At 37.1% G+C, this 17,113-nt stretch overlaps 2 protein-coding genes across 2 annotated transcripts; one reads left to right on the plus strand and one right to left on the minus strand.

The window, feature by feature from the left end:
- Positions 1 to 6,267: 6,267 nt before the first annotated feature.
- OCT59_014091 (uncharacterized protein) lies at positions 6,268 to 6,537 on the minus strand (the record flags this gene model as incomplete). Its single annotated transcript, XM_066141945.1, has 1 exon — positions 6,268 to 6,537. The coding sequence occupies one exon, from the start codon at positions 6,535 to 6,537 to the stop codon at positions 6,268 to 6,270; it is 270 nt and encodes an 89-aa protein (XP_066002024.1).
- A 9,724-nt stretch (positions 6,538 to 16,261) lies between these two features.
- On the plus strand, positions 16,262 to 16,531 carry OCT59_014092 (uncharacterized protein; the record flags this gene model as incomplete). The annotated part of the gene is made up of 1 exon (XM_066141947.1): positions 16,262 to 16,531. The coding sequence occupies one exon, from the start codon at positions 16,262 to 16,264 to the stop codon at positions 16,529 to 16,531; it is 270 nt and encodes an 89-aa protein (XP_066002025.1).
- Positions 16,532 to 17,113: the final 582 nt, after the last annotated feature.

Below are 17,113 nucleotides of genomic sequence, written 5' to 3' on the forward strand. Positions count from 1 at the left end.
CAATCCATTGTGGCATACTATTTTTATGATACTCTAAAATGGATTCATTTGATGATTTAAGCCATTCATGCTCTAACCAAAAATTTTTAGCAGGAAGGCAACTAGACATATTGTAAAGCTTTTCCTGCTATACGAAAAAATCTGGGACAGTGAAGTCTAACCAAAAATCTAACCCAGGTCTAACCAAAAATGTATAGCAGGAAGGCAACTAGATATGTTTTAAAGCTTTTCCTCCTATACGAAAAAATCTGGGACAGCGAAGTCTAACCAAAAATCCAACCCAGGTCTAACCAAAAAATGTATAGCAGGAAGGCAACTAGATATATTGTAAAGCTTTCCCTGCAATACGAAAAAATCTGGGACAACAGGTCTAACCAAAAGTCTAACCAAAAATCCGTCCGAGGTCTAACCAAAAAATATACAGCAGGAAGACAACTAGACATATTGTAAAGCTTCTCCTGCAATACGAAAAAATCTGGGACAATAAAGTCTAACCAAAATTTAACCCTAATCATAAATTGCTCTGATTCTTTGACGAAGCCTATTTTCATACCGATTTTGATACAGCTTTCTATCTATATGGACTGAACTGGGTTCAGACTCAAATCAAACTGGGTTCAAACTTGGATCGAACTGGGTTCAGACTCAAATCAAACTGGGTTCAAACTTGGATCGAACTGGGTTCAGACTCAGATTGAACTGGATTCAAACTTGGATCGAACTGGATTCAGACTCAGATAAAACTGAGATTGCTCTGATTCTTTGTCGAAGCCTATTTTCATACCGATTTTGATAATAACTTCCAATATGAGATTGACATCGACCACTAGATGAACCTGTAGGTTTACCACATACAGCACAAGGAAAGCGTGATTTTGTCTTCCAATGAATGCGACAACCTTCTGGCCTCACACAAGGACGACCACAAGGCTTTCCTGTGTTATGTAAATATTCACAAGTATATTCTCCAATCATTTTTATTAAGTATAAATAAGTTAAATTAAAAAAAACTTTACATGATATAAAAATGATGTCTACCCAAGCTATACCAGCTAAGCCAACATACCGTGAAATTGAATCAGTTCTAATTGCTGTAATTAAAGCAGGCATCCTTTACAAGAAACCAAAGGATGGTAAATTCATGTTATGTTACAAACAAAGGATAATCAAATTGCGTCAAGCAGAAGAACCAGAAAATTTTGTTCTTGAAACAGCACAATCTATTCTACCTAATGAGACAAAGTATCAGCAAATCTTGGAAAATTATAAGACCTGGTATAGCAGAGAGCCAAAACTTTTGTCTGCTATTAATAAGCTATACAGGTTATACTATGAATTGGCAAAAGACTACTTCCTCACAGACTCCCAAGCAGATGATGAGGTAGAAGACTATCTTAATTCATAAGTACCCATTGTGGTGGAAGTTCTGTATCATCTGGTATAACCAAAAGTTCTTCCCTCACAAAGGATCTCTCTGATTCTTTACCATCATCATCAATAAGCCAGTACAAAACTGGTTGATTTTTCTGTGTTAAAGACATATGGATATGATAAATCTTAGGTGACCAATTCATATCTCCTGCTCGACGTCTTCCACCTTCCAGATCATTTGGTTCAAGTAAGTACTTTACACTTATATCAGGTGGTAGTTTCTCCTCTTCATACCCAACAGGTCCATCACGAGGATAAGAAGATCTGGAAGATACTCGTGATTTTTTTATAGCTACAGCAGGAGATATACCAAGTTGTTGGGTCACTGAGTTATTTATACTTTCTACAGCAATAGGTAAGTTTTTTACCCAGACTCGAGATCTCATTTTACCTAAAGTTAGTAAGTCAGATGCATCTTGAGAGGGAAATAGTTTCTCAACCAAGGTACGGTTATATCGCTCCACAATGCCAACAGTACGCTTAGACTTGGCCTTCTGAATCTTTACACCATGGGAAGTCAACAGCTTTTCACACTCACCTTTAAACTCTGAACCCTATCTGTAATCAATAATTTTGGCCAAGTGAGCGGACATGTTGTATCATCATATACCTTTTTAAAAGCCCGAGCAATAGTATGAGAAGTTAGGATTCCCTGTCGATCTTTAACACTGGTTGAACCTATAGGGACACTTTCTTTATACCTCGATGCTATATCAACTATATTGAGACAGAAAAGATAAGTCACATGTCCAACCTTGTCATATGGCATATACAAAATGTCAGCTTGATGAACTTCATTGGGAACTTGTATAGAACTAAAACTTACACGAGGGATAAATCGGGGACGAGGTTTGTGGACTTGATGTACTGCCTGTCTTTCAAGCCAATCCTGCACTTCATCTAAGGTGAAATCATATCCAGCATTTTGTGATGTCTCATACAATTTTTTGGCAGTCCTCTGATATCCAGATGGTTGATAAAATATTCTGCATAAAGTCAAAGTCACCTCTACATTTCGTGCTTCATCAGAATCTATTTTAATAATAGGTATCAATGGGAGTTGAACAGGCATATCTTGATCTGCTAAATAGCAACTTTGCTTTACGTAAAGAGCTGATATTAGAGGAAACAAATAATATTTCCAATAAGGAGAAAATCCGTAAACTCACAAAGGAGATAGAGGCATGTGAATGATATATCTTCTATCTTGAAAAAAATCTTGTTTCACGTGAGGATGAGATCGATCAGTTAAAGGCAGAGTGTCAGTCCACTTTAGTTGAACTTGGAAAGTATCGAGATCACTTAGAGTTAAAGGAAGAGGCACTTGTTGCCCAGGATGAACGTATCATTCAACTTGAAGACACAGTAGATAAACTCAAAAAACGCATTCAAGAATTATCTTTATGTAAAGGAAAGATAGAAATGGATAAAGATAATGAATTATTCAATCCTATTCTAAGAATACTAGACCGCCGACGGGCAGTTGCAGATTGTGTGTCTGAGATTAGACTATTTTTTGATCGGAATAGGATTCCAATTCCACAAGACATAGATGATGTCTTTAATGCTACCACTCAAAGTCTTGATGAAATTATTCGTCAAGCTGCTCTAATGCAAGAAATTGGTGTAGACCAACTAAATCAGATAGAAGGATTGCAGACATTACTTGGAGAATCTTTAGATCGTACAAATGCTCTTAATCAAGACTTAATAAGAGTACGTGATGATTTTACATATGAGACAAATGCTTGTAGACACTGGAAAACTGTTGCACAACAGAATCAAGCACGTATTGCAGGAATACAAATAGCCAATCTAGGTATACGTTTTCTGAATAGACGTAAAGATGCACAACTGGCAAACCAGCAGAATCAGCTGGTAAATCAACAGAATCAGATAGCAAACCAACAGAATCAGATAGCTGAGCATAGAAGGAATGCACACAGGCTGATGTTACGCCATAATGCTGATACAGAACGTTGGAGAAGAAGGCATGCAGGTTGTATACGTCAGGCACAAAACTGGCAAAGACAATATAGGATTTCACAGACCCAGGTACAAGTACAGGCCCAAAATATTTTAAATTTACAACAACAAATATTAGCGTTACAAAACAATCCTCCAAACATGGCTACAATACAAGATGTCATGCATACTATATCACCAGGTCTTGCACAGTTACCATTTTATGATGGACAAGAGCCGCCAGACTCTTATTATCAAAAGCTTAGAGCTGTCAATGAGATGGCTCGTCCATTAGCTTTTGCTGGTTTTAATGCTGCTATGAGGTGCAATGTCATGAAAAATAAAATGTCTGGTAGATTTATTCCTGTTCCAGTAAATAATCCATATAATGGCAATGCTGCTATTAATACAGAACCAGAGTTTCTAAACTGGCTGCAAGGAAAATATAGAGATGTGATGGTTGGAACAAATCAAGGTGCTATAATAGCACTCATGAATGAATCATTTTCTCCTATAGATACACCAGATACATATGCAAAAAGAATTCGATCATTAGCACAAGGACAAGTATATGCTGAAATTTTACCTTATCTATATAATCATTTGCCTGATGCTTTAGAAATGAGAATTAGAATTGCTGCTCCTGCTGATCTTGATGCTTTCTTTAATGAGTTGCGTAATAAATGGTATGAAAGTGGAGGGCGAAAAAATCCAACCACTATAGTAGAACAACCACAGAATAGAACTGCATTAGAAAAGCTTGCAGATATAGCAATACGTCTTGGCTATACTGGTGACATAACAAATCCTGTAGCAATACATACTTTCATTGAGAGTGATCTTACCAGAAAGTTAGGTGGACAAACACAACATCTAAGAAGAGATCACTTCGGAACCGGTCAGGTTAAAAAGGTGACAAAGACAACCAAATCTTCTCCTAAACGTCATTGCTCAAACTGTGGTAGAACAGGTCATTCCAAAAACAAGTGCCCACGGAGTAGACGTGCTAAGAAAGTTAACAATACTCACATAGTTGACTATGAAGAATCTGAAAGTGATGAGGAAACTGATGAAGAAACTGAGGAAGAGTTAACTGAAGAAGAGGAGGAGGAGGATGAACCTCAGAATTGCTTTAGTGTAAAAAAAAAACTCGTCAACGTGGAGTTTCGGTAAAAACCAAAGGGAAAAAATCCCGTACTTCCAAATCTAAAAGAGAACCTATTCTCAAGAAAACTGATGAAGTCTTTCATGCAGCACTGAAGTCTATAATTGCTTCACTAGCAGCACAATGTCCTAAAGAAATCCTCCTACAGATTAATGCTTATACCAATCAAGCATATGAGAATCTGAAAGACCCGCTTTTAAACCATTTTGTTAGTGACTATCCAGTTAGTGAAAGAAAGAAACTCTGGGATGTTCTTTCAGCAAATATGCAAAACATTTTATCTCCTATAGCTCATGCTGTAAATACAGCAACTCCACTATTACCAACTCCTCCTGCAGATGTACCATCTGAAGTAGAACAGAAAGAAGACAAAACACTGAACCATGCAATACGTGCCTATCAGCAGAAAAACCTATACTGGCCAAGACCCTTAGAAATCAACTTTCTCCAGTTAGATGATCCCAATGATGTAGCGACCATTTCCTGTAAAATCAAAAATGTATGCATACCCTATGCTATAATCGATACAGGGTCTGACTCTTCAGTGATCTCTGAGAATGTAGCTAAGCATCTAGGTCTCAAAATAGATCGAAAGAATATACATGCACTTAATGGTGTAGCTGGATCAACCAAAACTCTTGGCACTATCAATGAAATTCCCATAACTATCGGTGAAGGTACAAATACAGTCACTATATCAGACGAATTCTCTGTTATACCTACCGAGAAGGATCGAAATGGTAAGGACAAATCATTGCTAATACTTGGTACACAGTGGCAGTATCGTGCAGGTTGGGAACCTGTAGTAAAGGGTGAGTTCAAAGCAAATGTAAATGGACAGGTTGTCTCAATTCCTCTCTCTGTACATAAGGCACAACGTAATGTTTTTGCAGTAGATAGCCAACCTATAAAAAAAAACTAGCTGATCGTACCTGTCAGCATTGTGGGAAGGAATTCCCATATCCTTCTAATCTTAGACAACATTTTTTACGAAAAAATCCATGTGCAGTAAAAAAGTCCCATGCAAAGCCCATGCAAAGCCCATGTGCAGTTAAAATTTTTCATGCAAAGTCCATGCAAAGTCTATGCACAGTAAAAAAATCCCATGCGCAGTCCACACAAAATTTGAGTGAAGCAACAGTACCCATTCGTCTATTTCTTGATGAATAATGGGAACTACGACATGGAAGCAAGTTTTTTTTCTATTTCTCGTACTTGCTTCTTCATGGTATCAATTTCATGTCGTATCTGATGATTTGTCTTGATCAATTTCTCATGTTCTTTAGTAAGGTTCTGCATGAATCGGCCAAAAGTAACCTTATTATATTCAAGCAAGTGCTTCTGAAGTATGGAAACCTCTTCACTAATCATGTCTTGTGTCATTCTGTTTCTTGGCATATATGTCTGTTTAACAGTTAGTCTCTGACGTGCTAATTTTTTCTGGTATCTTTCTACTTCATGTTTCAAAATAACTCTACCATGGAATTTACTCCACTGGTATCAGACACAGATAGTGGACTGCGCTTCCTTGTTGTGAGACGAATCCATGCCTCATGTATTACAGAAGCTGGTAATATAACTAGTAGCTCAGTGTATACCTGGTTGAAAGACATTAGTTCTTATTACGAAAAAAAAAATTTGGAATTCCAAAGAATTCTGAAGAATTCCATAGAATATCTTATCATATGACACCTCCCAGAAATCTGTTAGATGTCATGTGCTAATGATTGTCTTTCTCTTAGTATTGAATAATAAAATGCCTCTACTAAGTCATAAAAGGCATTTGGAATGTTTGGTACAGGGCATTTCATAAATGCATCAATACTAGTCTTAGAACTTATGACCATTTTAGCTAATGCCTTTATACTTTTTATTGCATCCTCTACATCTTTAAAGAGACCTCTCTGAATTGTGATATGTATAAGGTCATCGATATATTCTTTACTATGTATATCATAGATTGGATCGTCTTCCATTTTAACTACTGAGAAAAAAATATAATTTATTATTAATATATGCCTAAGTATCACTAAACTATTCTATATCATTCTAATATTTCTCTGGTAATCTGGTTTCTATAGCTATTTTTTCTGCTGCCTCATGACTTGTGCAACGCTCAAGAAGTTTCTTATATACTTGAATACGCCAGTGTCCGAATGGTAAGGAGGATATACCATCTGACCAAATCCAGCGTTTTGTATCGATTGGGGATAATGCCTTCTTCTCTGACTCGATTAGTGATATTACATGATTTTTTGTACGCATTCCCACATTCTTGGCATAGAAGATATTATTTTCAAACAGACAGTCCCGATATACTTGAGTCATAGGATCGAAGATTTCATCTTTTTCTACTGTATCATCTAATAAAGTTCCACCTAAAGATGGGAAATATGTGTCCTTAGCCATATCACTCATACCCTTCTTGCTTACTCCTTTATGTTTGGACTTTGTAGACTTGTCTGCCAAGACATAGTGGTAGGATTTTGCACGGATGTGGTAAGATTCAGTAATTACATTTCCAGGAGTCTCATCCTTGAAAAGCCCGATAGTCTTGGTATCATTAAGGTCAAAGAGATCTGGACGCTCTGCCATATCTTTGTAAATATCTTCTGTCTCGACATGGTAGATAAAGGAGTCAGTATCCATATATCCAAGTCGTACTTTGTTTCCATACTTCTCTTTGACAAAACCATACCAGAAGCGGTACATTAAGAGTTTACTGAGACCAAGGACAGATGCACCAATAATGATAGGTTTATTGAGAATAACACTAGCCTTACCCATATGTGCTCCTACAAGTGTGTTGCCAAGTTGACGAGCATACTTGAAGGAGGGCTTGCGAACTTTCTTAAGGAATTTCTTCTCATCATTTTCATTGATCATTCTCATAAGCTTGACATCCTGATACTTACGTACATTCTCCATAGTCTTGCCATAGACTGAGTTATTCATGAGTTTAAAGAAGTCTTTCTCAAATGAATTCTTGGATTGTTGACGTAAATTTGTATTTTTTGCAATATAAGGAGCTAACCAGTTATCTTGATCAAATGATAAGACTTGTGTAATCTCATCTACAACCATGCCTAACTTAATGTAATACTGGAGCTCTTGGTAATGTATAACATAATCTTCATGTTTACCAAGATGTGGAACTAACTTCTCTGTTTTAGGGAATCGCCCTCCATCTAAGTTATCAACAAGTTTGGTTATATATGGGCTTAACTTATCCTTTTTTACAGCTATACTATCAACTGCAGGAGGTAGATCTTGTAGATAATCATGAGTCTTAAGGGGGAAGTGCGCTTTGATATTTAGGAAGTAACCACGGGTAGCATCTGGTTTTGTATTAAGAATTACATTAAGTATTTGCTTCTGCTTATCTGGATTCTGTTTGAAATATTCTGGAGATGCTTCCCATCTGTAATTACCAATGGGTAAGTACTGGCTCATAGCCCATCCATACAGATTGTTTGCATCTACATAGGAAATCCAGGTAGTAGGTTTAGAGGGATTAAAAGAGTCACCCATCTTAGGGTTATTGGCTTTTAGAAAACGGTGTCCAGCCATAGCTATTCCTCCACGTTTAGCCTTTTCAGTAAAATCATGCATGGTCATGTCAGTGAATAGCTCTATTTTAACTCCAGTCATCTTAAGCATGCCATCCCAAGAAAGTGCAGGAGCAGAGACATAATGACTTGGGTCAAGTCCATAATGATGCATCGCTGTCTGTCGAAATTTTGTCCAGACATCTGCTAGGAGAAGAACATCAGTCTTAAGGTAAAGGTCATGATACTCGCCTAAGTTCTTGCAGCCAAATTCCTTCCAAACTTTTTGTGCATGTTTGTAATTATCCTGAGTGATCTTTCCTCCAAGAGTACTATGAAAGTCATGAATAGATGGGAGTTCTGTCTCCTTGAAACGATCATGTGAATCAATATATTCATAAGGATAAACCCCCTTACGTGTGATTAAGTCAATATGTTCAGACGAGAAGTTTTTGAAGTGTCGCTTTGTAAGGGGTTTATCTGTCCCTAAATTCTTTGCAAGGTTTGCAAGACTGGAAGCCATGAACTGCATGCTATCAATGTACTTGAATTGCCCTACCTTCATGGATTTGTAACGTTCAAATGTCTCTGCAATAACTTTGATTTGATGCGCTCCAATTGATCGTCCAACAGATTCACAAACTAAATGGGAGTCATAGCCACGGAAGTTATGAAATACCACAGGAATTGGAGTCTTCCATGCTTCGATTTGAAGCTTAAGATTGCATGCATTATGAGCAGCCCCACGAAACTTACCTGTGATGTGGCAGTGATCCCAAACTTTTTTGTCTTGCACGCCCTGATTGAAATTCCCATTACATATCCAACAACTAACTGCTTCAGTGAATTCCTTTTTAGTTTCCTCTGTTATAATACGTTCTACTTTTACTTCTAAAACATCATTAATCCTTCTTAATTCTTTATCAAGTCTGCTGACAAACTCTTCTGTTGCATTTGGTCCTCGGTATAAGAATGGCCCCCATGTCTCATCAGTTTCAATCCAGTGGACCATATAGCAGAAGCTGTTAGCCTTTTGCTCCATAATCTTATGCATATTTCCACCATAGTTTTCATTACACTTTCTGTTATCAGCCTCAAAGTCTGCAATAATTACACATGGAGCATACATTGTTCGGTTAAAATTCTTAAACTCCTCAAAATCATTCTTACCTTTAACTGGTAACTCAACTCTTTGTGGTGACTCACCTAATCCAAAACACCATTCCTGATGATTAGTTAGAGATTTAGACGATGGAAAGCTTTGGAAGCACCGATTGCAAAGATGCTTCTTTCCCCTTGTGGGATGTATCTTTGTATATTAAAGCATCAGGATTCTTAATCCAAAGGAAGTGATTCTTCTGACCATACTTTCCTTCATCTGATTTTGTAATATCTGTAAGGGCCATGAGGTGAATGATATGTTGACGGTTGTAATTCTTACTTGCAATAACAGGTTTTGGAATACCAGTTTTCTCCTCCCATTCCCATACATTAATGGAGATCTCAGGATTGAGGTCCTCAATCTTGCTAAATATGCATGGACAAACAGGAGTGGGCATAGGAATTGCATTGAGATTGACTTGTTCCAAGTATGGCTTAAATTTTTCTGCCCGAAAGATTCGCTCAAGTTTTTGTGTATGCCCATCTTTATATGCAAAGTAAGCACCTAAAGCCCCTTGCAAACATTTTTCAGAGAGCAAGCCTGTGTCCGGATCTATGAGATCTTTGTTATCCGGATTGATAGTGCACTTCTTATTTGCAAGTGCCTTAGGTGTAAGAATGTATGAGCCTCCTTCTGCTCGGCGGTAAGTATACGTCTCAATAGTTAATATATCTATACTAACAATTTTCCAACCAGACCCTCCTTTCATAAATTTGACAATTTTATCTGTGATATCCACTGCTGATTTCGTTAAATGATCATCTATATCATTCTTTAAAAGAAGTACACGCATGACTCCTCTATGATAAACTTGCTTATATGTTCCACTATTATCTGTATATGTAGCCAATATAGTGATAGCTGATTTGATTTGCCCCTTTTCTTTAAGTTCACTCTCAAGAATTTCTGTTATTTTCTGGCGGGTATCAGCTATTACACTTGGAAAATATGGTATATCTCTAACATTTGGTTTAAGATCAGCTTGCCATACTGTCTTATGTTTTAGAGATTTATGTGAACGTGCAGGATCATGAACTCTTTTTACAAATTGAATATCACACCATCTTCCTCTATAATCTTCTTGCATATAAGCAAACCATTCATTATCTGTTTGGGGAGCTCTTCTTTTTCGTGGAGTATATTGATTGTAATCACCAGGTCCTGCTAACCATTTTGCTAGTTCATCAATTGATAAATTAGGAGTTTTCTCTGCAGGAGCTGGGATAACTTCAGGTATGAGTTCCTGGAGTTGCTCCGGTTGTGGTTGCAATTGTACAATCTCAGGTGTGGGATCCTGGAGTTGCTCCGGTTGTGGTTGCAATTGTACAATCTCAGGTGTGGGATCCTGAGGGTTAGCTGTAGGCTTGCATAGAAACTTTCTATTTTGATGCCCACGAAGCTTTTGTGGAGTTGCAAAAGTCTTTCCACATCTATCACAAGTTCGATTGCTTGTTGCCATACTGGTTGTGTACTAATAACCTAAAAATTTTTTTCTTTAATTAATAAATTCTAAAATGTTTTCCATCTTATTACTATCAAAATCGGTATGAAAATAGGCTTCGACAAAGAATCAGAGCAATTTATGATTAGGGTTAAATTTTGGTTAGACTTTATTGTCCCAGATTTTTTCGTATTGCAGGAGAAGCTTTACAATATGTCTAGTTGTCTTCCTGCTGTATATTTTTTGGTTAGACCTCGGACGGATTTTTGGTTAGACTTTTGGTTAGACCTGTTGTCCCAGATTTTTTCGTATTGCAGGGAAAGCTTTACAATATATCTAGTTGCCTTCTTGCTATACATTTTTTGGTTAGACCTGGAGTAGGACAAACTTGGGGGTTCTGGGACAGCGGCTATCACATAGGTCTAACCATAATTTAGTGTACCCCCAGACCACCTAGCCTTGATTTCTGATATGATAACATTATACCTGTTTTTCTATCCCCAGACCACATAACCTTGATTCCCGATATGTTATTACTTGATAGCTAAAAAAGAACCCCCAAACGTTGTAGATAAGATTAAAATCATATATTCCTAAACATTATTACCACGCATGGATCTATTCCAGGGTATCATAATTTTATGCTATATCAGATTGCCTTTATAAGTGCTAAAGGTATGAAGGACACGAAGTATCTGTAATACTGATAGCACGATTCAGCAATCCATTGTGGCATACTATTTTTATGATACTCTAAAATGGATTCATTCGATAATTTAAGCCATTCATGCTCTAACCAAAAATTTTTAACAGGAAGGCAACTAGACATATTGTAAAGCTTTTCCTGCTATACGAAAAAATCTGGGACAGCGAAGTCTAACCAAAAATCTAACCCAGGTCTAACCAAAAATGTATAGCAGGAAGGCAACTAGATATGTTTTAAAGCTTTTCCTCCTATACGAAAAAATCTGGGACAGCGAAGTCTAACCAAAAATCTGACCCAGGTCTAACCAAAAAATGTATAGCAGGAAGGTAACTAGATATATTGTAAAGTTTTCCTTGCAATACGAAAAAATCTGGGACAACAGGTCTAACCAAAAGTCTAACCAAAAATCTGTCTGAGGTCTAACCAAAAAATATACAGCAGGAAGACAACTAGACATATTGTAAAGCTTCCCCTGCAATACGAAAAAATCTGGGACAATAAAGTCTAACCAAAATTTAACCCTAATCATAAATTGCTCTGATTCTTTGACGAAGCCTATTTTCATACCGATTTTGATAGTAATAAGATGGGAAACATTTTAGAATTTATTAATTGAAGAAAAAAATTTTTAGATTATTAGTACACAACCAGTATGGCAACAAGCAATCGAACTTGTGATAGATGTGGAAAGACTTTTGCAACTCCACAAAAGCTTCGTGGGCATCAAAATAGAAAGTTTCTATGCAAGTCTACAGCTAACCCTCAGGATCCCACACCTGAGATTGTACAATTGCAACCACAACCGGAGCAATTCCAGGATCCCACACCTGAGATTGTACAATTGCAACCACAACCGGAGCAACTCCAGGATCCCACACCTGAAGTTATCCCAGCTCATACAGAGAAAACTCCTAACTTAACAATTGATGAACTAGCAAAATGGTTAGCAGGACCTGGTGATTACAATCAATATACTCCACGAAAAAGAAGAGTTCCACAAACAGATAATGAATGGTTTGCTTATATGCAAGGAGATTATAGAGGAAGATGGTGTGATATTCAATTTGTAAAAAGAGGTCATGATCCTGCACGTCCACATAAATCTCTAAAACATAAGACAGTATGGCAAGCTGATCTTAAACCAAATGTTAGAGATATACCATATTTTCCAAGTATAATAGCTGATACCCGCCAGAAAATAACAGAAATTCTTGAGAGGGAACTTGAAGAAAAGGGGCAAATCAAATCAGCTATCACTATATTGGCTACATATACAGATAATAGTGGAACATATAAGCAAGTTTATCATAGAGGAGTCATGCGTGTACTTCTTTTAAAGAATGATATAGATGATCATTTAACAAAATCAGCAGTAGATATCACGGATAAAATTGTCAAATTTATGAAAGGAGGGTCTGGTTGGAAAATTGTTAGTATAGATATATTAACTATTGAGACGTATACTTACCGCCGAGCAAAAGGAGGCTCATACATTCTTACACCTAAGGCACTTGCAAATAAGAAGTGCACTATCAATCCTGATAACAAAGATCTCATAGATCCAGACACAGGCTTGCCTTCTGAAAAATGTTTGCAAGGGGCTTTAGGTGCTTACTTTGCATATAAAGATGGTCATACACAAAAACTTGAGCGAATCTTTCGGGCAGAAAAATTTAAGCCATACTTGGAACAAGTCAATCTCAATGCAATTCCCATGCCCACTCCTGTTTGTCCACGCATATTTAGCAAGATTGAGGACCTCAATCCTGAGATCTCCATTAATGTATGGGAATGGGAGGAGAAAACTGGTATTCCAAAACCTGTTATTGCAAGTAAGAATTACAACCGTCAACATATCATTCACCTTATGGCCCTTACAGATATTACAAAATCAGATGAAGGAAAGTATGGTCAGAAGAATCACTTCCTTTGGATTAAGAATCCTGATGCTTTAATATACAAAGATACATCCCACAAGGGAAAGAAGCATCTTTGCAATCGGTGCTTCCAAAGCTTTCCATCGTCTAAATCTTTAACTAATCATCAGGAATGGTGTTTTGGATTAGGTGAGTCACCACAAAGAGTTGAGTTACCAGTTAAAGGTAAGAATGATTTTGAGGAGTTTAAGAATTTTAACCGAACAATGTATGCCCCATGTGTAATTATTGCAGACTTTGAGGCTGATAACAGAAAGTGTAATGAAAACTATGGTGGAAATATGCATAAGATTATGGAGTAAAAGGCTAACAGCTTCTGCTATATGGTCCACTGGATTGAAACTGATGAGACATGGGGGCCATTCTTATACCGAGGACCAAATGCAACAGAAGAGTTTGTCAGCAGACTTGATAAAGAATTAAGAAGGATTAATGATGTTTTAGAAGTAAAAGTAGAACGTATTGTAACAGAGGAAGCTAAAAAGGAATTCACTAAAGCAGTTAGTTGTTGGATATGTAATGGGAATTTCAATCAGGGCGTGCAAGACAAAAAAGTTTGGGATCACTGCCACATCACAGGTAAGTTTCGTGGGGCTGCTCATAATGCATGCAATCTTAAGCTTCAAATCGAAGCATGGAAGACTCCAATTCCTGTAGTATTTCATAACTTCCGTGGCTATGACTCCCATTTAGTTTGTGAATCTGTTGGACGATCAATTGGAGCACATCAAATTAAAGTTATTGCAGAGACATTCGAACGTTACAAATCCATGAAAGTAGGGCAATTCAAGTACATTGATAGCATGCAGTTCATGGCTTCCAGTCTTGCAAACCTTGCAAAGAATTTAGGGACAGATAAACCCCTTACAAAGCGACACTTCAACAACTTCTCGTCTGAACATATTGACTTAATCACACGTAAGGGGGTTTATCCTTATGAATATATTGATTCACATGATCGTTTCAAGGAGACAGAACTCCCATCTATTCATGACTTTCATAGTACTCTTGGAGGAAAGATCACTCAGGATAATTACAAACATGCACAAAAAGTTTGGAAGGAATTTGGCTGCAAAAACTTGGGCGAGTATCATGACCTTTACCTTAAGACTGATGTTCTTCTCCTAGCAGATGTCTGGACAAAATTTAGACAGACAGCGATGCATCATTATGGACTTGACCCAAGTCATTATGTCTCTGCTCCTGCACTTTCTTGGGATGGCATGCTTAAGATGACTGGAGTTAAAATAGAGCTATTCACTGACATGACCATGCATGATTTTACTGAAAAGGCTAAACGTGGAGGAATAGCTATGGCAGGACACCGTTTCTTAAAAGCCAATAACCCTAAGATGGGTGACTCCTTTAATCCCTCTAAACCTACTACCTGGATTTCCTATGTAGATGCAAACAATCTGTATGGATGGGCTATGAGCCAGTACTTGCCTATTGGTAACTACAGATGGGAAGCATCTCCAGAATATTTCAAACAGAATCTAGATAAGCAGAAGCAGATACTTAATGTAATTCTTAATACAAAACCAGATGCTGCCCGTGGTTACTTCCTAAATATCAAAGCGCACTTCCCCCTTAAAACTCATGATTATCTACAAGATTTACCTCCTGCAGTTGATAGTATAGCTGTAAAAAAGGATAGGTTAAGCCCATATATAACCAAACTTGTTGATAACTTAGATGGAGGGCGATTTCCTGAAACAGAGAAGTTAGTTCCACATCTTAGTAAACATGAAGATTATGTTATACATTACCAAGAGCTCCAGTATTACATTAAGTTAGGCATGGTTGTAGATGAGATTACACAAGTCCTATCATTTGATCAAGATAACTGGTTAGCTCCTTATATTGCAAAAAATACAAATTTACGTCAACAATCCAAGAATTCATTTGAGAAAGACTTCTTTAAACTCATGAATAACTCAGTCTATGGCAAGACTATGGAGAATGTACGTAAGTATCAGGATGTCAAGCTTATGAGAATGATCAATGAAAATGATGAAAAGAAATTCCTTAAGAAAGTTCGCAAGCCCTCCTTCAAGTATGCTCGTCAACTTGGCAACACACTTGTAGGAGCACATATGGGTAAGGCTAGTGTTATTCTCAATAAACCTATCATTATCGGTGCATCTATCCTTGGTCTCAGTAAACTCTTAATGTACCGCTTCTGGTATGGTTTTGTCAAAGAGAAGTATGGAAACAAAGTACGACTTGGATATATGGATACTGACTCCTTTATCTACCATGTCGAGACAGAAGATATTTACAAGGATATGGCAGAGCGTCCAGATCTCTTTGACCTTAATGATACCAAGACAATCGGGCTTTTCAAGGATGAGACTCCTGGAAATGTAATTACTGAATCCTACCACATCCGTGCAAAATCCTACCACTATGTCTTGGCAGACAAGTCTACAAAGTCCAAACATAAAGGAGTAAGCAAGAAGGGTATGAGTGATATGGCTAAGGACACATATTTCCCATCTTTAGGTGGAACTTTATTAGATGATACAGTAGAAAAAGATGAAATCTTCGATCCTATGACTCAAGTATATCGGGACTGTCTGTTTGAAAATGGTGTCTTCTATGCCAAGAATGTGGGAATGCGTACAAAAAATCATGTAATATCACTAATCGAGTCAGAGAAGAAGGCATTATCCCCAATCGATACAAAACGCTGGATTTGGTCAGATGGTATATCCTCCTTACCATTCGGACACTGGTGTATTCAAGTATATAAGAAACTTCTTGAGCGTGGTACAAGTCATGAGGCAGCAGAAAAAATAGCTATAGGGACCAGATTACCAGAGAAATATTAGAATGATATAGAATAGTTTAGTGATACTTAGGCATATATTAATAATAAATTATATTTTTTCCCGATAGTTAAAATGGAAGACGATCCAATCTATGATATACATAGTGAAGAATATATCGATGACCTTATACATATCACAATTCAGAGAGGTCTCTTTAAAGATGTAGAGGATGCAATAAAAAGTATAAAGGCATTAGCTAAAATGGTCATAAGTTCTAAGACTAGTATTGATGCATTTATGAAATGCCCTGTACCAAACATTCCAAATGCCTTTTATGACTTAGTAGAGGCATTTTATTATTCAATACTAAGAGAAAGACAATCATTAGCACATGACATCTAACAGATTTCTGGGAGGTGTCATATGATAAGATATTCTATGGAATTCTTCAGAATTCTTTGGAATTCCAAATTTTTTTTTTCGTAATAAGAACTAATGTCTTTCAACCAGGTATATACTGAGCTACTAGTTATGTTACCAGCTTCTGTAATACATGAGGCATGGATTCGTCTCACAACAAGGAAGCGTAGTCCACTATCTGTGTCTGATGCCAGTGGAGTAAATTCCATGGTAGAGTTATTTTTGAAACATGAAGTAGAAAGATACCAGAAAAAATTAGCATGTCAGAGACTAACTGTTAAACAGACATATATGCCAAGAAACAGAATGACACAAGACATGATTAGTGAAGAGGTTTCCATACTTCAGAAGCACTTGCTTGAATATAATAAGGTTACTTTTGGCCGATTCATGCAGAACCTTACTAAAGAACATGAGAAATTGATCAAGACAAATCATCAGATACGACATGAAATTGATACCATGAAGAAGCAAGTACGAGAAATAGAAAAAAAACTTGCTTCCATGTCGTAGTTCCCATTATTCATCAAGAAATAGACGAATGGGTACTGTTGCTTTACTCAA

The sequence above is a fragment of the Rhizophagus irregularis genome, chromosome 21, assembly GCF_026210795.1.
Source record: "Rhizophagus irregularis chromosome 21, complete sequence".
NCBI lineage: Eukaryota > Fungi > Glomeromycota > Glomeromycetes > Glomerales > Glomeraceae > Rhizophagus > Rhizophagus irregularis.